The sequence below is a fragment of the Xenopus tropicalis genome, chromosome 3 (assembly GCF_000004195.4).
Source record: "Xenopus tropicalis strain Nigerian chromosome 3, UCB_Xtro_10.0, whole genome shotgun sequence".
NCBI lineage: Eukaryota > Metazoa > Chordata > Amphibia > Anura > Pipidae > Xenopus > Xenopus tropicalis.
In genome coordinates, this window is record NC_030679.2 from 8,182,080 (window position 1) to 8,204,708 (window position 22,629).

The 22,629-nt window shown below is 49.8% G+C and overlaps 1 protein-coding gene across 3 annotated transcripts; it reads left to right on the forward strand.

Annotated features, from left to right (window-relative positions):
- The first annotated feature begins 12,086 nt into the window (after positions 1-12,086).
- Positions 12,087-21,795, forward strand: bcl2l14 (BCL2-like 14 (apoptosis facilitator)). 3 transcript variants are annotated; one of them, XM_012958588.3, is made up of 6 exons: positions 12,087-12,312; positions 14,571-14,943; positions 17,249-17,389; positions 18,931-19,004; positions 19,992-20,252; positions 20,661-21,795. In XM_012958588.3, exons 2-6 carry the CDS (start codon positions 14,604-14,606, stop codon positions 20,694-20,696), a joined length of 852 nt encoding a protein of 283 aa, XP_012814042.1. In that variant the 5' UTR covers positions 12,087-12,312; positions 14,571-14,603; the 3' UTR covers positions 20,697-21,795. The 3 variants fall into 3 exon arrangements, with proteins under 3 accessions (XP_012814042.1, NP_001120425.1, XP_012814041.1); NM_001126953.1 differs by having other exon boundaries at positions 12,176-12,312; positions 14,593-14,943; positions 20,661-21,387; XM_012958587.1 differs by lacking the exon at positions 12,087-12,312 and adding an exon at positions 12,745-12,904 and having other exon boundaries at positions 14,593-14,943.
- Positions 21,796-22,629: the final 834 nt, after the last annotated feature.

The following is a 22,629-nucleotide window of genomic DNA, read 5'->3' on the forward strand; positions in this document are numbered from 1 at the left end:
AAGCACAATTCAGCAGGAACAGCCCCCTAAGTTTGCTCATAGCCTGTACAGAGAGATACCATAAAACTATGGCACATAGGGATTCCCCTGTACTAAGCACAATTCAGCAGGAACAGCCCCCTAAGTTTGCTCATAGCCTGTACAGAGAGATACCATAAAACTATGGCACATAGGGATTCCCCTGTACTAAGCACAATTCAGCAGGAACAGCCCCCTAAGTTTGCTCATAGCCTGTACAGAGGGATACCATAAAACTATGGCACATAGGGATTCCCCTGTACTAAGCACAATTCAGCAGGAACAGCCCCCTAAGTTTGCTCATAGCCTGTACAGAGAGATACCATAAAACTATGAAGTTGCCCAACAATTAGTGATTGGTAGAATTCAGTTTTAGCCGGGGGAGGGGGTATTGTTTGCACAGCCTGGGGCCACACCCGGCCTCACGTGAGGCAAAGGCTCATCTGACACCCAGGCTGATGGTCACTGCACTCGTGGAGATTTGCAGCTGCAATACAGCAGACCCTGTGGTCTAGCCCCCCCTGTCCCCCCCTGTCCCCCCCCCCCTGAGACTGCAGGGACTGCTCTATTGGTAGAATTCAGTTTTAGAATTCCTGGAATATTTAAGAAAATGTGCTCTTGTAAATCCCCCCCCCCCCAAGGAGATAGTGATCTTTGCTGTAGGCAAATTGCACCAGAGGAATTCATTGCAGGGAAGCAGATAACATCTACATTTACACACAAAAACAACAAATGAGAGTTGCAGTTCAGCAGCTGTAGGGCCACATGTCGGACATTCCCTATGTGCCTTTATTTGGGTCACTGTAACGCTACAGGCTTGGGGTAGGTACCCTCTGTGCCTCATAGCAGGGGCAGGTTATATCCAGGTACAGAGTATGGGGCACAAAGCAGAGTAAGGAGGGGGTATTGCTTGTACAATCTGGGGCCCGACCCCACCCACCCTCACATGACCCCACCCACCCTCACATGACCCCACCCACCCTCACATGACCCCACCCACCCTCACATGACCCCACCCACCCTAGCATGACCCCACCCACCCTCACATGACCCCACCCACTCTCACATGACCCCACCCACCCTAGCATGACCCCACCCACCTGGCATGACCCCACCCACCCTCACATGACCCCACCCACTCTCACATGACCCCACCCACCCTAGCATGACCCCACCCACCTGGCATGACCTCACCCACCCTCACATGACCCCACCCACCCTAGCATGACCCCACCCACCTGGCATGACCCCACCCACCCTCAAATGACCCCATCCACCCTGGCATGACTCCACCCACGTGGCATGACCTCACCCACCCTCACATGACCCCATCCACCCTGGCATGACCCCACCCACTATCACATGACCCCACCCACCCTAGCATGACCCCACCCACCCTCAAATGACCCCACCCATGTGGCATGACCTCACCCACCCTCACATGACCTCACCCACCCTGGCATGACCTCACCCACCCTGGCATGACCCCACCCACCTTCACGTGACCCCATGGTCTAGGCCCCCATGTTGCCCAGGCCCCCCACGTCTGCAGGGGCTGCCCTATAGGTATTTTCACCACTGGCTGGCAGAACCAGGCCCGGATTTGTGGTGAGGCCGCGAAGGCCCAGGCCTAGGGTGCCACAAATTTAGGGGTGAAGCCGCAATTAAACTTTGCTCACATAAGGACCAATGGGGACCGGACACCCGGGGTCAAAGGGGGCGGCCTAGGCACAAGGAAAATCCTATTGAATTGCATGTAAATGGACCCAAAGCAAGGAGTCTGCCATTTTTCCAGCCTGAATTTGCTCAACAGAGCACTGGGCTACCACAGGAGCATTGGGCTACCACAGGAGCATTGGGCTACCACAGAAGCATTGGGCTACCACAAGAGCACTGGGCTACCACAAGAGCACTGGGCTACCAGAAGAGCATTGGGCTACCACAAGAGCACTGGGCTACCACAAGAGCACTGGGCTACCAGAAGAGCACTGGACTACCACAAGAGCACTGGGCTACCAGAAGAGCATTGGGCTACCACAAGAGCACTGGGCTACCAGAAGAGCATTGGGCTACCACAAGAGCACTGGGCTACCACAAGAGCACTGGACTACCACAAGAGCACTGGGATACCACAAGAGCATTGGGCTACCACAAGAGCACTGGGCTACCACAAGAGCACTGGGCTACCAGAAGAGCATTGGGCTACCACAAGAGCACTGGGCTACCACAAGAGCACTGGGCTAGCAGAAGAGCATTGGGCTACCACAAGAGCACTGGGCTACCACAAGAGCACTGGACTACCACAAGAGCACTGGGATACCACAAGAGCACTGGGCTACCACAAGAGCACTGGGCTACCACAGGAGCACTGGGCTACCACAAGAGCACTGGGCTACCACAAGAGCACTGGGATACCACAAGAGCACTGGGCTACCACAAGAGCACTGGGCTACCACAGGAGCATTGGGCTACCACAAGAGCACTGGGCTACCAGAAGAGCACTGGACTACCACAAGAGCACTGGGCTACCACAGGAGTATTGGGCTACCACAGGAGCATTGGGCTACCACAAGAGCACTGGGCTACCACAGGAGCATTGGGCTACCACAAGAGCACTGGGCTACCACAAGAGCACTGGGATACCACAAGAGCATTGGGCTACCACAAGAGCACTGGGCTACCACAGGAGCATTGGGCTACCACAAGAGCACTGGGCTACCAGAAGAGCACTGGACTACCACAAGAGCACTGGGCTACCACAGGAGCATTGGGCTACCACAGGAGCATTGGGCTACCACAAGAGCACTGGGCAACCACAGGAGCACTGGGCTACCACAAGAGCACTGGGCTACCAGAAGAGCACTGGACTACCACAAGAGCACTGGGATACCACAAGAGCACTGGGATACCACAAGAGCACTGGGCTACCACAGGAGCACTGGGATACCACAGAAGCACTGGGATACCACAAGAGCACTGGGCTACCAGAAGAGCACTGGGGTATCACAAGAGCACTGGGATACCACAAGAGCACTGGGCTACCACAGGAGCACTGGGATACCACAAGAGCACTGGGCTACCAGAAGAGCACTGGGATACCACAAGAGCACTGGGCTACCAGAAGAGCACTGGGATACCACAAGAGCACTGGGATACCACAGGAGCACTGGGATACCACAAGAGCACTGGGATACCAGAAGAGCACTGGGATACCACAAGAGCACTGGGCTACCAGAAGAGCACTGGGATACCACAAGAGCACTGGGCTACCACAAGAGCACTGGGATACCAGAAGAGCACTGGGATACCACAAGAGCACTGGGCTACCAGAAGAGCACTGGGATACCACAAGAGCACTGGGCTACCAGAAGAGCACTGGGATACCACAAGAGCACTGGGATACCACAGGAGCACTGGGATACCACAAGAGCACTGGGATACCAGAAGAGCACTGGGATACCACAAGAGCACTGGGCTACCAGAAGAGCACTGGGATACCACAAGAGCACTGGGCTACCAGAAGAGCACTGGGATACCACAAGAGCACTGGGCTACCAGAAGAGCACTGGGATACCACAAGAGCACTGGGATACCACAGGAGCACTGGGATACCACAAGAGCACTGGGATACCACAGGAGCACTGGGATACCACAGAAGCACTGGGCTACCACAAGAGCACTGGGCTACCAGAAGAGCACTGGGCTACCACAAGAGCACTGGGATACCACAGAAGCACTGGGCTACCACAAGAGCACTGGGATACCACAGAAGCACTGGGCTACCACAAGAGCACTGGGCTACCAGAAGAGCACTGGGCTACCACAAGAGCACTGGGCTACCACAAGAGCACTGGGATACCACAGAAGCACTGGGCTACCACAAGAGCACTGGGCTACCACAAGAGCACTGGGATACCACAGAAGCACTGGGCTACCACAAGAGCACTGGGCTACCAGAAGAGCACTGGGCTACCACAAGAGCACTGGGCTACCACAGGAGCACTGGGCTACCACAAGAGCACTGGGATACCACAGGAGCACTGGGCTACCACAAGAGCACTGGGCTACCACAGAACCACTGGGCTACCACAAGAGCACTGGGCTACCAGAAGAGCACTGGGCTACCACAAGAGCACTGGGCTACCAGAAGAGCACTGGGCTACCACAAGAGCACTGGGATACCACAGGAGCACTGGGATACCACAAGAGCACTAGGCTACCACAGGAGCATTGGGCTACCACAAGAGCACTGGGCTACCACAGGAGCACTGGGATACCACAAGAGCACTGGGCTACCACAAGAGCACTGGGCTACCACAGGAGCACTGGGCTACCACAAGAGCACTGGGCTACCACAAGAGCACTGGGATACCACAGGAGCATTGGGCTACCACAAGAGCACTGGACTACCACAAGAGCACTGGGCTAACAGAAGAGCACTGGGATACCACAGGAGCACTGGGCTACCACAAGAGCACTGGGCTACCACAGGAGCACTGGGCTACCACAAGAGCACTGGGCTACCACAGGAGCACTGGGCTACCACAAGAGCACTGGGCTACCAGAAGAGCACTGGACTACCACAAGAGCACTGGGATACCACAAGAGCACTGGGATACCACAAGAGCACTGGGCTACCACAGGAGCACTGGGATACCACAGAAGCACTGGGATACCACAAGAGCACTGGGCTACCAGAAGAGCACTGGGGTATCACAAGAGCACTGGGATACCACAAGAGCACTGGGCTACCACAGGAGCACTGGGATACCACAGAAGCACTGGGATACCACAAGAGCACTGGGCTACCAGAAGAGCACTGGGATACCACAAGAGCACTGGGCTACCAGAAGAGCACTGGGATACCACAAGAGCACTGGGATACCACAGGAGCACTGGGATACCACAAGAGCACTGGGATACCAGAAGAGCACTGGGATACCACAAGAGCACTGGGCTACCAGAAGAGCACTGGGATACCACAAGAGCACTGGGCTACCAGAAGAGCACTGGGATACCACAAGAGCACTGGGCTACCAGAAGAGCACTGGGATACCACAAGAGGACTGGGATACCACAGGAGCACTGGGATACCACAAGAGCACTGGGATACCAGAAGAGCACTGGGATACCACAAGAGCACTGGGATACCACAGGAGCACTGGGATACCACAGAAGCACTGGGCTACCACAAGAGCACTGGGCTACCAGAAGAGCACTGGGCTACCACAAGAGCACTGGGATACCACAGAAGCACTGGGCTACCACAAGAGCACTGGGATACCACAGAAGCACTGGGCTACCACAAGAGCACTGGGCTACCAGAAGAGCACTGGGCTACCACAAGAGCACTGGGCTACCACAAGAGCACTGGGATACCACAGAAGCACTGGGCTACCACAAGAGCACTGGGCTACCACAAGAGCACTGGGATACCACAGAAGCACTGGGCTACCACAAGAGCACTGGGCTACCAGAAGAGCACTGGGCTACCACAAGAGCACTGGGCTACCACAGGAGCACTGGGCTACCACAAGAGCACTGGGATACCACAGGAGCACTGGGCTACCACAAGAGCACTGGGCTACCACAGAACCACTGGGCTACCACAAGAGCACTGGGCTACCAGAAGAGCACTGGGCTACCACAAGAGCACTGGGCTACCAGAAGAGCACTGGGCTACCACAAGAGCACTGGGATACCACAGGAGCACTGGGATACCACAAGAGCACTAGGCTACCACAGGAGCATTGGGCTACCACAAGAGCACTGGGCTACCACAGGAGCACTGGGATACCACAAGAGCACTGGGCTACCACAAGAGCACTGGGCTACCACAGGAGCACTGGGCTACCACAAGAGCACTGGGCTACCACAAGAGCACTGGGATACCACAAGAGCACTGGGCTACCACAAGAGCACTGGGATACCACAGGAGCACTGGGCTACCACAAGAGCACTGGGCTACCACAAGAGCACTGGGCTACCACAGGAGCACTGGGCTACCACAAGAGCACTGGGCTACCACAAGAGCACTGGGATACCACAGGAGCATTGGGCTACCACAAGAGCACTGGACTACCACAAGAGCACTGGGCTAACAGAAGAGCACTGGGATACCACAGGAGCACTGGGCTACCACAAGAGCACTGGGCTACCACAGGAGCACTGGGCTACCACAAGAGCACTGGGCTACCACAGGAGCACTGGGCTACCACAAGAGCACTGGGCTACCAGAAGAGCACTGGACTACCACAAGAGCACTGGGATACCACAAGAGCACTGGGATACCACAAGAGCACTGGGCTACCACAGGAGCACTGGGATACCACAGAAGCACTGGGATACCACAAGAGCACTGGGCTACCAGAAGAGCACTGGGGTATCACAAGAGCACTGGGATACCACAAGAGCACTGGGCTACCACAGGAGCACTGGGATACCACAGAAGCACTGGGATACCACAAGAGCACTGGGCTACCAGAAGAGCACTGGGATACCACAAGAGCACTGGGCTACCAGAAGAGCACTGGGATACCACAAGAGCACTGGGATACCACAGGAGCACTGGGATACCACAAGAGCACTGGGATACCAGAAGAGCACTGGGATACCACAAGAGCACTGGGCTACCAGAAGAGCACTGGGATACCACAAGAGCACTGGGCTACCAGAAGAGCACTGGGATACCACAAGAGCACTGGGCTACCAGAAGAGCACTGGGATACCACAAGAGCACTGGGATACCACAGGAGCACTGGGATACCACAAGAGCACTGGGATACCAGAAGAGCACTGGGATACCACAAGAGCACTGGGATACCACAGGAGCACTGGGATACCACAGAAGCACTGGGCTACCACAAGAGCACTGGGCTACCAGAAGAGCACTGGGCTACCACAAGAGCACTGGGATACCACAGAAGCACTGGGCTACCACAAGAGCACTGGGATACCACAGAAGCACTGGGCTACCACAAGAGCACTGGGCTACCAGAAGAGCACTGGGCTACCACAAGAGCACTGGGCTACCACAAGAGCACTGGGATACCACAGAAGCACTGGGCTACCACAAGAGCACTGGCTACCACAAGAGCACTGGGATACCACAGAAGCACTGGGCTACCACAAGAGCACTGGGCTACCAGAAGAGCACTGGGCTACCACAAGAGCACTGGGCTACCACAGGAGCACTGGGCTACCACAAGAGCACTGGGATACCACAGGAGCACTGGGCTACCACAAGAGCACTGGGCTACCACAGAACCACTGGGCTACCACAAGAGCACTGGGCTACCAGAAGAGCACTGGGCTACCACAAGAGCACTGGGCTACCAGAAGAGCACTGGGCTACCACAAGAGCACTGGGATACCACAGGAGCACTGGGATACCACAAGAGCACTAGGCTACCACAGGAGCATTGGGCTACCACAAGAGCACTGGGCTACCACAGGAGCACTGGGATACCACAAGAGCACTGGGCTACCACAAGAGCACTGGGCTACCACAGGAGCACTGGGCTACCACAGGAGCACTGGGCTACCACAAGAGCTTGCATTTCTTTCCTGTTACATGTGTGCGGATTATAAAAGCTCCACCCGTGCCGTATGTACAGGGAGTGCCCCTTCTGGATCAGGTATCAGCACAGACCAGATTCCAATTCTCTATGACGTTTTCTGCGCTTCCCGGAAAGGAACCACTTCCAGTAAGTGACTGCCGAAATGTGACCTTTAGTATATATACTGTATATACGTAATAAGTGACAAAACAAATGACACTAAATGCAAAGCCAAATGCCAACCCTTTACTGATGGGACTAAACACTGAAGCCTACTGTATTCACAGGCACAGTTTTATGGTATCTCTCTGTACAGGCTATGAGCAAACTTAGGGGGCTGTTCCTGCTGAATTGTGCTTAGTACAGGGGAATCCCTATGTGCCATAGTTTTATGGTATCTCTCTGTACAGGCTATGAGCAAACTTAGGGGGCTGTTCCTGCTGAATTGTGCTTAGTACAGGGGAATCCCTATGTGCCATAGTTTTATGGTATCTCTCTGTACAGGCTATGAGCAAACTTAGGGGGCTGTTCCTGCTGAATTGTGCTTAGTACAGGGGAATCCCTATGTGCCATAGTTTTATGGTATCTCTCTGTACAGGCTATGAGCAAACTTAGGGGGCTGTTCCTGCTGAATTGTGCTTAGTACAGGGGAATCCCTATGTGCCATAGGTTTATGGTATCTCTCTGTACAGGCTATGAGCAAACTTAGGGGGCTGTTCCTGCTGAATTGTGCTTAGTACGGGGGAATCCCTATGTGCCATAGTTTTATGGTATCTCTCTGTACAGGCTATGAGCAAACTTAGGGGGCTGTTCCTGCTGAATTGTGCTTAGTACAGGGGAATCCCTATGTGCCATAGTTTTATGGTATCTCTCTGTACAGGCTATGAGCAAACTTAGGGGGCTGTTCCTGCTGAATTGTGCTTAGTACAGGGGAATCCCTATGTGCCATAGTTTTATGGTATCTCTCTGTACAGGCTATGAGCAAACTTAGGGGGCTGTTCCTGCTGAATTGTGCTTAGTACAGGGGAATCCCTATGTGCCATAGTTTTATGGTATCTCTCTGTACAGGCTATGAGCAAACTTAGGGGGCTGTTCCTGCTGAATTGTGCTTAGTACAGGGGAATCCCTATGTGCCATAGTTTTATGGTATCTCTCTGTACAGGCTATGAGCAAACTTAGGGGGCTGTTCCTGCTGAATTGTGCTTAGTACAGGGGAATCCCTATGTGCCATAGTTTTATGGTATCTCTCTGTACAGGCTATGAGCAAACTTAGGGGGCTGTTCCTGCTGAATTGTGCTTAGTACAGGGGAATCCCTATGTGCCATAGTTTTATGGTATCTCTCTGTACAGGCTATGAGCAAACTTAGGGGGCTGTTCCTGCTGAATTGTGCTTAGTACAGGGGAATCCCTATGTGCCATAGTTTTATGGTATCTTTCTGTACAGGCTATGAGCAAACTTAGGGGGCTGTTCCTGCTGAATTGTGCTTAGTACAGGGGAATCCCTATGTGCCATAGTTTTATGGTATCTCTCTGTACAGGCTATGAGCAAACTTAGGGGGCTGTTCCTGCTGAATTGTGCTTAGTACAGGGGAATCCCTATGTGCCATAGTTTTATGGTATCTTTCTGTACAGGCTATGAGCAAACTTAGGGGGCTGTTCCTGCTGAATTGTGCTTTGGATCATTTTCATTATGTCATTTTTTTTGTGTTCTCAGTAATTTCATTGTTTCTCCCCCTGACAGATGAAGTCAGACAGGAAGCATAATGCTGGGTATATTTGGCTGACACCCAGGAGAGAGTTAGCAACAAACAATAGCTGAGTTTATGAAATGTGTGACTGTCCCTCCATCTCTGTTCTTTCCGTAGGGAAAACAAATTTTCCCAATATATGAAATTCAGAGGCGCTAGGGGGGGTTCCCTGGTTATTACACAGGCTGGGCCTGTAACAGTGATGTTTTCTCCAGGGTCACACGGTCCAATGGAAAGGCTGCCTGCTCTCTACTCCAGCAATTTTTGGATGGAGAAATATAGTTACCGAAGGTTTATATGCCCTTTAAGTTTGTTTTTGGGATTCTAATGGTGCCCCTACATGGGCCAATTGTGACCAATCGGTCTAAGGGACCCATATCGGCAGCTTATCGGCCCCCATACACGGGCCTCATACACGGGCCGATTCTAGCTGCCGATATGGGTCCCTTAGACCGACTCAGCAGCTAATTGCCCCGTGTAGGGGCACTAACGACGGGTCTGTCCGACCGACATCTGGCCTGAAATCGGGCAGATATCGATGGGGCAGGTTAAAAAATTTAAGGTCCCCATACACGCTGAGACCCGTTCACTTGGCGAGATCACCAAGCGGATCTTCACCCGATATCCCCATCTATGGGTGGGCGATATTGGGGAGCGTATAGTTAAAAAAAAAAAATAATTAGATCGTTTTGCCCTGGGGCCAAACAATCGAATTATATTGGCGGCAATGGGGCAGTCGGTTCGGGGGCTGCATCAACGAGCCAATGAGGTCCCCGATCCGACTTAATTTTCTAACCTGCCCGATTGATATCTGGCCAATTTCAGGCCAGATATCGGTTGGGCAGGCCGGTCGTTACTGCCCCTACACGGGCTGATAAGCTGCTGAGTCGGTCTAAGGGACCCATATCGTCAGCTACAATCGGCCCGTGTATGGGGACCCTTTAGTCAGATTGGGGACCACATTGGCTCGTTGATGCGGTTCCCGAGCTGACAGACGCCTATACCCGTCGTTATAATTCGATCATTTGGCCCCAGGGCAAAACGACCGAATTAGCCTGAATTCACCCGATATCGCCCACCCGTAGGTGGCCACCTTAAGAATTGTGGTTTAACAAGAGCCGAGGGGCTGCAGGTCTGATCTGAACCTGACTTAAAAACGGGCATAACTACAGGAACTTATTATTTCCTATTAAAATGTAGGAAAAGGTGGTAGAATTATACACACTGGGGGCAGGGGGCGCTGCTGCAATGAGGGAAGATGAGAAACCTGCCTCGTATTGCCCCAAAAGGTAACGGGGCAGCAAAATTCCATTTCTAGTAACTTAAAGAGATTAAATAACTATTTTTAAATACAGGTATAGGAACCCTTATCCAGAAAGCTCGGGAACAAGGGTATTCCGGATAAGGGGTCTTTCCATAATTTGGATCTCCATACTTTAAGTCTACTAAAGAATCAATAAAAGATTAAATAAACCCAATAGGGCTGTTCTGCCCCAATAAGGGGTAATTATATCTTAGTTGGGATCAAGTACAGGTACTGTTTTATTATTACAGAGAAAAGGGAATCATTTAACCATTAAATAAACCCAATAGGGCTGTTCTGCCCCCAATAAGGGGTAATTATATCTTAGTTGGGATCAAGTACAGGTACTGTTTTATTATTACAGAGAAAAGGGAATCATTTAACCATGAAATAAACCCAATAGGGCTGTTCTGCCCCAATAAGGGGTAATTATATCTTAGTTGGGATCAAGTACAGGTACTGTTTTATTATTACAGAGAAAAGGGAATCATTTAACCATGAAATAAACCCAATAGGGCTGTTCTGCCCCGATAAGGGGTAATTATATCTTAGTTGGGATCAAGTACAGGTACTGTTTTATTATTACAGAGAAAAGGGAATCATTTAACCATTAAATAAACCCAATAGGGCTGTTCTGCCCCCAATAAGGGGTAATTATATCTTAGTTGGGATCAAGTACAGGTACTGTTTTATTATTACAGAGAAAAAGGAAATCAGTTTTTAAAATTCTGAATTAGTTGATTAAAATGGAGTCTATGGGAGATGGGCTTTCCGTAATTCGGAGCTTTCTGGATAACGGGTTTCCGGATAAGGGATCCCATACCTGTAGTAATTTCAGCACAGAGAGCGAAGGCTGCCTCAGGGCGGCACTAGGGGCCGAAACTCCCCCGACTGGGGGTTATGGGATGTGAGTGTAGGTAATACAAGGCTTGGGGGGAACCAGTGGTTAAACTTTAGGGGTGTAACTGCCCCAGGGACCCGCTGCCATCAGTGGCATGAAGCTGCCTTTTTCTCTATGTTTATTTAAACTTGGCACCCATTGGGGCTTCTGATTTGGGGGGTAGCAGGCGCAGGGGTGGGCAAACTACGGCCCGTTTGGATTTTTAATCTGGCCCGCCAACTCCGCAAGTCTCATCACAAGTCTCTATTGTGGCCCTTCTTTCCTAAGGATAATCCCAGTAACCAAGTCGGAGAAGTTCCTAGGGCAGGAGTTTCCCCGGGGTATTTTGCTGAGTCAGAGTCAAGTGTTTATTTGTCAGTCCCAGCTGCCAGCCCTGGGGGGGGGGGTATGGTGTTGTCATTACAGCAGTGGGTTCCCCGATATAAGTCGAGAAAGATCCCTGGGAAGACATCAAAACAACAATGGAGACGCTTCTGAGGCAACATAAGAGTTAAAAAAAAAGTTGAGAAACTTTTAACCCCACCCCCACAGCTAGGCTCCTCCTCCTTCTCCTTTACTACATCCTGTTCTACTGAGTGAGTTTCAAAACTGACTGAGGTTCAGACTCTCAATCATCAGACCAGGAAGCAGCGAGGGATTTCATTGCCCTGAACAGAAAAGAACCGTTTCTACCCAAAGAAGCCTGAAATAGTCCCAAAGTCGGTCATTGGCCGCCTCAGGATCTTATTAACCCTTCTCATTCTGCACTGAACGCCTGACTTTGGCTTGGGAGCAAGTTGATTGGTAAGTCTTGGGGGTGGGGCAGAGAGGGAAAGTGCAAAGGAAAAATATTCCATATATATATATATATATATATATACCTTCTTCTAAACGGAGTGGGTGCCCGTTGGAAGGCCCTACTGGTAAATAAAGCATTAGAGAGGTTATTATATGATCCCCTTATATATTTATACATAGTTATCATGTCCCCCCTTAAGTGCCTCTGCCCCAGTGTAAACAAACCCAACCCAGTCTTCGTAACTGAGACTTTCCATACCCTTTACCAGCTTAGTTGCCCTTCTCTGGACCCTCTCTAACTCAATCATGTCCCGTTTGAGCACTGGAGACCAGAACTGAACAGAATATTCTAGATGGAGTCTATAGTAAAGGTGGGGGGGTCCTATAGTTACGCCACAGGAGGATAAACCTGGTTGTAACCCTCGTTTGACAGCTCTGAAAATCTATTTTCCGGGTCGGGCAAGGCGCGGCTCAGGACTGTCACAAGGAAAAGGTTTTGATTCTGAGATTGGTGATCGTAGATGAGTCACGTTTAACTGCGCAACAAGAGTGCAAGCTCTTCAGGACAGGGAAATGACCCTGGACAAACAGGCAGCCGGTTAGTTATATATAGTTAAAGGAGAACTAAACCCACTTAGCTAACAAACATTCCCTTCCCCTCCCGAAACTCAGCTCCCCAAGACGTCCCTGTTCCCCCGTATTGCACAACACAGTTCCTTTCTATATATAATATATATTAATGCTCGGCATTCTGCACCATATAACCAGGGGCTGAAGCTTGTTGGGACTTGTAGTCCAGCAACTTCCCAAAGATCCTCCAGTACTGTTTTATTATTACAGAGAAAAGGGAATCATTTAACCATTAAATAAACCCAATAGGGCTGTTCTGCCCCAATAAGGGGTAATTATATCTTAGTTGGGATCAAGTACAGGTACTGTTTTATTATTACAGAGAAAAGGGAATCATTTAACCATTAAATAAACCCAATAGGGCTGTTCTGCCCCCAATAAGGGGTAATTATATCTTAGTTGGGATCAAGTACAGGTACTGTTTTATTATTACAGAGAAAAGGGAATCATTTAACCATGAAATAAACCCAATAGGGCTGTTCTGCCCCCAATAAGGGGTAATTATATCTTAGTTGGGATCAAGTACAGGTACTGTTTTATTATTACAGAGAAAAGGGAATCATTTAACCATGAAATAAACCCAATAGGGCTGTTCTGCCCCAATAAGGGGTAATTATATCTTAGTTGGGATCAAGTACAGGTACTGTTTTATTATTACAGAGAAAAGGAAATCATTTAACCATTAAATAAACCCAATAGGGCTGTTCTGCCCCAATAAGGGGTAATTATATCTTAGTTGGGATCAAGTACAGGTACAGTTTTATTATTACAGAGAAAAGGGAATCATTTAACCATTAAATAAACCCAATAGGGCTGTTCTGCCCCCAATAAGGGGTAATTATATCTTAGTTGGGATCAAGTACAGGTACTGTTTTATTATTACAGAGAAAAGGAAATCATTTAACCATTAAATAAACCCAATAGGGTTGTTTTGCCCCCAATAAGGGGTAATTATATCTTAGTTGGGATCAAGTACAGGTACTGTTTTATTATTACAGAGAAAAGGGAATCATTTAACCATTAAATAAACCCAATAGGGCTGTTCTGCCCCAATAAGGGGTAATTATATCTTAGTTGGGATCAAGTACAGGTACTGTTTTATTATTACAGAGAAAAGGGAATCATTTAACCATGAAATAAACCCAATAGGGCTGTTCTGCCCCCAATAAGGGGTAATTATATCTTAGTTGGGATCAAGTACAGGTACTGTTTTATTATTACAGAGAAAAGGGAGTCATTTTGAAAAATTAGAATTATTTGCTTATAATGGAGTCTATGGGAGATGGGGTTTCCGTAATTCTGAACTTTCTGGATAATGGGTTTCCGGATAAGGGGTCTGATACCTGTATTATTATTCATCCTGGCATTAGGGAGATCATATGGCATATCAAAGAACTTGACGAACCTGACGTCCATATATAGCTCTGTGCCAAGGGGCATTTAAACATGTACTGGGGATATGGGAACAATATACAGAGCTTTACTGCAATCTGTAGCACCTCTGTATCTAGGGTAGGGGAATCACGGCAACAGGAAAATTATTGGTACATTCAGTGCCCACTTGTTATGTATAGGAAGCATAGTGCCATGCATGGTTGGCACATAAACTGCATCTCTCTGTTCTGGTTACATAGAGATCTACTCTGTCCCCCCCAGGAGCTGCCAGCATGGTGATCATACAAGAGGGCATGATGGAGGAGGTCCCACTGAGCGATGAGGAGAATGGCATTGAATACAAAGTGCTGATGGCCTATGCCAAGCGCCAGCTCTCTGACAGCAGATACCAGCGACTAGTAAGAAATGGCAACGTGGCACCGGCAATGCCAGAGGCAGAAGGCGCCACCGGGCACGGGGCCACAAGCAATGGCTCAGGGAGTGACGGAATCCAGTCTGCGGCCAACAAAAAAAAGAAGACGGGAAAGAAGCAGAAACGTTGGCGCAGATTGATACCCAGCTGTGTAAGGGCAGAGGAGGAGATGGGCAAGAAGAAGGACAAGGTGCCCGCAGGTGAGAGAAAAGGCACATTCTGTGCCAACTTACACTGTGTGCCCAGCCAGTCAGCAACCAGCTTTTACTAGTCTAATGGCATTAAACCAAGCAGAGCTGATTTCTGATTGGTTTCTCTGGATTCCAGATCTGTTAATAAGGTAAAGGGCTTTCGAGGGGAATAAAACTGCAAAATAGCCAGATATCAGAAACGTCCCTAGTACTGACGTGCGGGTCAGGAATTTCCCACATTTTACCTGCCCCTTCTCAAAACCCACATCTGAGCCCCCCCGGTCAGGGAGGAATGGTTTCCTCTGGGGGTTACAGAACTGGGGATGGTGGGCTATGAATGGTGGGGATGGACCTTGCTAGAAAATGGACTGCAATCCCCTACTGGAGTTGGTATGGACCGCAAACCCCTAATAGGGAAAATATGGGCTGCAACCCCCTACAAGAGTTGGTATGGCCCGCAACCCCCTACTGGAGTTGGTATGGCCCGCAATCCCCTAGTGGAGTTAGTATGGGCTGCAACCCCCTACTAGGGATAATCTGGGCTGTAACCCCCTAGTGGAGTTAGTATGGACCGCAACCCCCTACTAGGGATAATATGGGCTGCAACCCCCTACTGGAGTTAGTATGGACCGCAACCCCCTACTAGGGATAATATGGGCTGCAACCCCCTACTGGAGTTAGTATGGACCGCAACCCCCTACTAGGGATAATATGGGCTGCAACCCCCTACTAGGGATAATATGGACCGCAACCCCCTACTAGGGATAATATGGACCGCAACCCCCTACTAGGGATAATATGGACCGCAACCCCCTACTAGGGATAATATGGGCTGCAACCCCCTACAAGAGTTGGTATGGCCCGCAACCCCCTACTGGAGTTAGTATGGGCTGCAACCCCCTACTAGGGATAATATGGGCTGCAACCCCCTACAAGAGTTGGTATGGCCCGCAACCCCCTACTGGAGTTAGTATGGGCTGCAACCCCCTACTGGAGTTAGTATGGGCTGCAACCCCCTACTGGAGTTAGTATGGGCTGCAACCCCCTACTGGAGTTAGTATGGGCTGCAACCCCCTACTAGGGATAATCTGGGCTGTAACCCCCTACTGGAGTTAGTATGGACCGCAACCCCCTACTAGGGATAATATGGGCTGTAACCCCCTACTGGAGTTAGTATGGACCGCAACCCCCTACTAAGGATAATATGGGCTGCAACCCCCTACTGGAGTTAGTATGGACAGCAACCCCCTACTAGGGATAATCTGGGCTGTAACCCCCTACTGGAGTTGGTAAGGCCCGCAACCCCCTACTAGTTATAATATGGGCTGTAACCCCCTACTAGAGTTAGTATGGACAGCAACCCCCTACTAGGGATAATCTGGGTTGTAACCCCCTCCTGGAGTTAGTATGGACCGCAACCCCCTACTAGGGATAATATGGGCTGTAACCCCCTACTGGAGTTAGTATGGACTGCAACCCCCCTACTAGGGATAATATGGGCTGCCACCCCCTACTGGAGTTAGTATGGACCGCAACCCCCCTACTAGGGATAATTTGGGCTGTAACCCCCTCCTGGAGTTAGTATGGACTGCAACCCCCTACTAGGGATAATATGGGCTGTAACCCCCTCCTGGAGTTAGTATGGACCGCAACCCCCTACTAGGGATAATATGGGCTGCAACCCCATACTGGAGTTAGTATGGACTGCAACCCCCCTACTAGGGATAATATGGGCTGCCACCCCCTACTGGAGTTAGTATGGACCGCAACCCCCCTACTAGGGATAATCTGGGCTGCAACCCCCTACTGGAGTTAGAATAGACCGCAACCCCCTACTGGAGTTAGTATGGACCGCAACCCCCCTACTAGGGATAATATGGGCTGCAACCCCCTACTGGAGTTAGTATGGACAGCAACCCCCTACTGGAGTTAGTATGGACCGCAACCCCCCTACTAGGGATAATATGGGCTGCAACCCCCTACTGGAGTTAGTATGGACAGCAACCCCCTACTGGAGTTAGTATGGACCGCAACCCCCCTACTAGGGATAATATGGGCTGCAACCCCCTACTGGAGTTAGTATGGACCGCAACCCCCCTACTAGGGATAATATGGGCTGCAACCCCCTACTGGAGTTAGTATGGACCGCAACCCCCCTACTAGGGATAATATGGGCTGCCACCCCCTACTGGGGATCTATTCTGTATTTAGGAATGGAATCTTCCATCCTTGGGGGTATATACAGTATGATATACTGAATATATGTAATATAATGCACGGTATATATAATTCTGTGTGTGTTTATGGCCAATAGAGGCAGTGACGGCGGATTCAGACACTAATCGGGCCAATGCAATCGCCCATCGCCTACAGAAAATCATCAAGTCTCTCTCGAAAACCAATGAACTGGAATTTCGAAGCTTCATGCGGGAAACAAGTATAGAGGCAGACGGAGGTAAATGAGCACAGATCTTTTATATCAGTAGGGGCTGACATATCGTTTTCCCTGATGATACCGTACAATGGAATTTGTTTGTATTTATACATGGGCCCAGGGCTGCCGTGGGTAATAATGGGGCCCTATGATATTCTGTTAGCAGAGCCCTTACATGCAATATCCATTCATGCCCACTAGTAGTACTGTTCTATTGGTTCAGTAACTATGCATTGGGCGATACAAGCAATATGGCAGCTCCTAGGGCTACATTAGGGAAGCTACTTTTAGTAATGCGTGATCTCTGCTACTCAGTAGGGGCAAGTTACTGTACTGAGTCTTTGCTTTATGCCCGACCCCAGTGTCGGACTGGGACCCCAGGGGCCAACCAGAAAGCCTTAGGCCAGTGCTGTCCAACTTCTGCGGTGCCGAGGGCCGGAATTTCTCGCACATACATGGTGGAGGGCCGCTAATGGAAGCCACCCCCCCCTTTTAAACCATACCCACTTCAAACCACACCCATTTTATCACAATGGTGGTAGTGCAGCAAAAACCCAAATGCTTGGTCCTCACTGCAGGGATATAAACCATCATTCATATGTGAAAGAATTATATTATGTCATATAAAGACACACCCTAAAATCCATATGACTCCTCCTCCCCTGTGGATAGCACAGCAACCCCCAGCACATAATTACACACCTTAGGGACCATTTAATGGCTGTTTCCAACTGCTAACAAACTCCCACAACAAACCCCTGCCAGGTTCACCTCCCACAGGCAGCATAGGGTAGCACTCTACCTGCCCTACGCTACCTGAGTGTGCCATACTCTGCCTGCCCCATGATGCCTGTGTCTGCCATATGCTGCCTTTGTGTGCCATACTCTGCCTGCCCCATGATGCCTGTGTCTGCCATATGCTGCCTTTGTGTGCCATACTCTGCCCTACCCTGCCTGTGTGTACCATACTCTGCCTGCCATATGCTGCCTGTGTGTCATACTCTGCCCTACCCTGCCTGTGTGTTCAATACCCTCCCTGTCCTATGCTGCCTGTTTGTGCCAACGATGTAGGGATTAAAAGGTGTAAACAACACAGGGGATTATATGTTTAAACAATACAGAGGGATTACAGCCTGAATCTGAGGTGAGAACCATGCAGGGGGGCAGTTAATCTCAGTATTGATACCATTTAAATCTTATACAAGGATAAACCATCAAAGCAGCCAGACAGGTGGGGGGCCACACAGAGGGGGGTCGCGGGCCGCATGCGGCCCGCGGGCCGCCAGTTGGACAGCACTGCCTTAGGCTATAGGCTCACTTCGCCCAACCTCTTTATTCTCCCAGTCCCTTTTATTTCCATGCTAGCATCTATTCTTCCATCTATTTCCCCTCTCTCTTCCCATTCAGAAATAGGGAATGGCCATGAAACCGGCCAAATGGGCAGGAGCAGGAGGGCCACTAACACCTGGGCCCACCGGAGTTTCCCTGGTATCCTGATAGGCCAGTCCGACACTGCCTTGCCCAGAGCCTGTCTCTCTAATTCTCAGCATTTTGTTTCACAGACGACAACTATGAACAGTTGATACGGGAAATTGCATTGGTTCTGCGGTCTTCTGGCGACCATCTCAATGACCAGGTAATTGTGCTGCAGCGGAGGAGGCATGGATTTAATTGTGTATTAAAGATGCAAGAAAGTCCTCCAATAACATGGCCTCAACCCTTTCTCCTTGTAGATTGTAAGCTCTTTTGGGCAGGGCTCTCTTCACCTCTTGTATCGGTTATTGATTGCTTTATATGTTACTCCTTGTAGAGTGTAAGCTCTTTTGGGCAGGGCTCCCTTCCCCTCCTGTATCGGTTACTGATTGCTTTATATGTTACTCCTTGTAGATTGTAAGCTCTTTTGGGCAGGGCCCTCTTCCCCTCCTGTATCGGTTATTGATTGCTTTATATGTTACTCCTTGTAGAGTGTAAGCTCTTTTGGGCAGGGCTCCCTTCCCCTCCTGTATCGGTTATTGATTGCTTTATATGTTACTCCTTGTAGATTGTAAGCTCTTTTGGGCAGGGCTCTCTTCCCCTCCTGTATCGGTTACTGATTGCTTTATATGTTACTCCTTGTAGAGTGTAAGCTCTTTTGGGCAGTGCTCCCTTCCCCTCCTGTATCGGTTACTGATTGCTTTATATGTTACTCCTTGTAGAGTGTAAGCTCTTTTGGGCAGGGCTCTCTTCCCCTCCTGTATCGGTTATTGATTGCTTTATATGTTACTCCTTGTAGAGTGTAAGCTCTTTTGGGCAGGGCTCCCTTCCCCTCCTGTATCGGTTACTGATTGCTTTATATGTTACTCTGTATGTCCAATGTATGTAACCCACTTATTGTACAGCGCTGCGGGATATGTTGGCGCTATAAATAAATGTTAATAATAATAATAGTTACCTAACATAGGGAGACTGGGCATATTAGGCTGTTGATACAAACATCAGAAGAGGGGATATAGCACTATTTAGGGGTTCAGCTCCGATCCCATGGAGTAATAATAACTTGAAGACAAGGCAAGGTTTGCTGGCGGGCCCCTGGCTGCTGAGACAGTCTTCAGCCTGAGATAATTCCCCCCCTTTTTTTTTACAGATAAAGGCAGAGCAGAAGGAGAAAATCAGTGGTGCCTGGTCCTATGGGTTCTTCCAGAGACTGACCGATTTTTACCTTCAAAGTTCCCCGTCGAGCAAAATGGAAGAGCCGGAGACACAGAGCAGCAAGGTGGCACTTTGCATCGACGTCACCACCAGGCTGACGGCCCTCGAGAGCCTGCCCCCCAACAAGGTCATGGTCTATGGCGCTAAATACCTGAAGGAAAAATATACCTCTTGGATTGAAGACCAAGGCGGTTGGGTAAGTAGCAGGGATGAAGGGGAGGGCAATGGGCACGTAGAAGTAATAAAGGTTTCAATTTCTGCCAGTGGCCATCCACTGCATGGCACCGCAGGGGTTAAACTCCTCCCCCGTAGCTCCGGTTATGGAAACGAAACTGCCCTTCTGTTTGCTTTCTGTAGTATCGTATCAACACTCTCCCTATGCTTGCATAACTAAAAGATGTGCCCATAGGCTTCTGATTGGTTAAATCGACATGCATACATAATAGGCAGATTAATATGCAGAAGTAGCAGCCAGTAAAGAAGAACCTTTGTTCTTTGCTGATATAAAACACATTTTTCATCTGAAAATCGTTTTATGCTGTCGGAATTGGGGGTGGGGCCTATAGTTCTATACATCATAAAACCTACTCTCTCTCCTTTCCAGGAAAAGGCAATGGGGATCGAAGAAGAACTCGACTGATACACAGTAAGCAACTAAAGTCGCCCTATGCTGGACTGTTTGATAGCTGCTACCTCATACTGCAAGGATGAATATAAAATGGAGGGATAAAGAACACTTTTTCTATGAATACTATAGCCCACATGAACATATATAATACATACAGTTTAATGAATATGACTCAAGCAGAGACTGATGAGGATTGGTCAGCAGTAGTAAACAGACATTGGATGTATCCGTACTTTGCTGTGTTAGTGCCGACATCAGCAACCACATTGGAGATGCAAGATGGCAACCTGTAGGGGGTGCTGTGATGGAACTTTATGTAAACAAGTCAATGCTTTACATTCCTGGGGCTTCCCTACATCATCCCCTGCAAACAAAATATGGCGGGGGGGGGTACCAAGGGGGGGGTGGGGGTACCAGTATAGCCCAAGGTACCACTGGCACAGACCAAGGAAGAATGTGCTAAGTGTAAGTATTAATTGAGAAAAAAAAGACTGTCTCTTTAAGATGAGCAAATGATAAAGAACTGGGGGCCTGTATTCCGTCCCTGCCCAATTTTCTGTGCTGTGGGTTCCACCTACTGGTTGGCAGAGGGTATTACAGCTGAGATATTATTACATTATGGCAACTTCTGTGACCGCCGCTGCTGCTGCTGCACTACAAACAATGATAGAATATTTATGCTTATTTTTGTTATTATTATAGATAAAAAAAAAGTGAATTTGAAGCAGAGCATTGAGCTCGCTTAACCCTTTCTATGCCAGTGGTTTGAAGAGGTTTAAAAACAATGGGAAACAAGTCTCTATGGCGCTGGCTTGTACTTCAGGTGACGGGGAGATGTGATTTAATGGCATTTGTTTGTGCTTTAACTTCTTTTAGGGCTGGGTAGAGAGGGTTGTTTTACTGGGGCCCCACCCCTCAGACGGGGCTGTTGGTATTAAGGATAAAATGTGCCTTATTGCTTGCGTTGCATTGTCCTACCAGCACCCTACTGGGGTGCTGCAGGTACTTTTGTAATAAAACTTTTGGGTTCAAACATTCCCTCCGTGTTGCACCAACTCAAATGTGAATCAGAATTAAATAAATCATTAATAAAGCTCAAACTGAACCAAAATAATGTTGGGTATTTTTTTTTTCCATGAAATATGATGGTGTAACAGTCACTTCTCTGAGAAATATGTTGTGGATGGAGGGAGTCTATTATTGCATTGCAGCTCCAACCCGGCCCGAGGAAATAAGGCTCAATGGCACTCTGCAGCTCCAACCCGGCCCAAGGAAAGTCTCCCATAGGGCTCAATGGCACTCTGCAGCTCCAACCCAGCCCAAGGAAAGCCTCCCATAGGGCTCAATGGCACTCTGCAGCTCCAACCCGGCCCAAGGAAAGTCTCCCATAGGGCTCAATGGCACTCTGCAGCTCCAACCCGGCCCAAGGAAAGCCTCCCATAGGGCTCAATGGCACTCTGCAGCTCCAACCCGGCCCAAGGAAAGCCTCCCATAGGGCTCAATGGCACTCTGCAGCTCCAACCCGGCCCAAGGAAAGTCTCCCATAGGGCTCAATGGCACTCTGCAGCTCCAACCCGACCCAAGGAAAGCCTCCCATAGGGCTCAATGGCACTCTGCAGCTCCAACCCGGCCCAAGGAAAGCCTCCCATAGGGCTCAATGGCACTCTGCAGCTCCAACCCGGCCCAAGGAAAGTCTCCCATAGGGCTCAATGGCACTCTGCAGCTCCAACCCGGCCCAAGGAAAGTCTCCCATAGGGCTCAATGGCACTCTGCAGCTCCAACCCGGCCCAAGGAAAGTCTCCCATAGGGCTCAATGGCACTCTGCAGCTCCAACCCGGCCCAAGGAAAGTCTCCCATAGGGCTCAATGGCACTCTGCAGCTCCAACCCGGCCCAAGGAAAGTCTCCCATAGGGCTCAATGGCACTCTGCAGCTCCAACCTGGCCC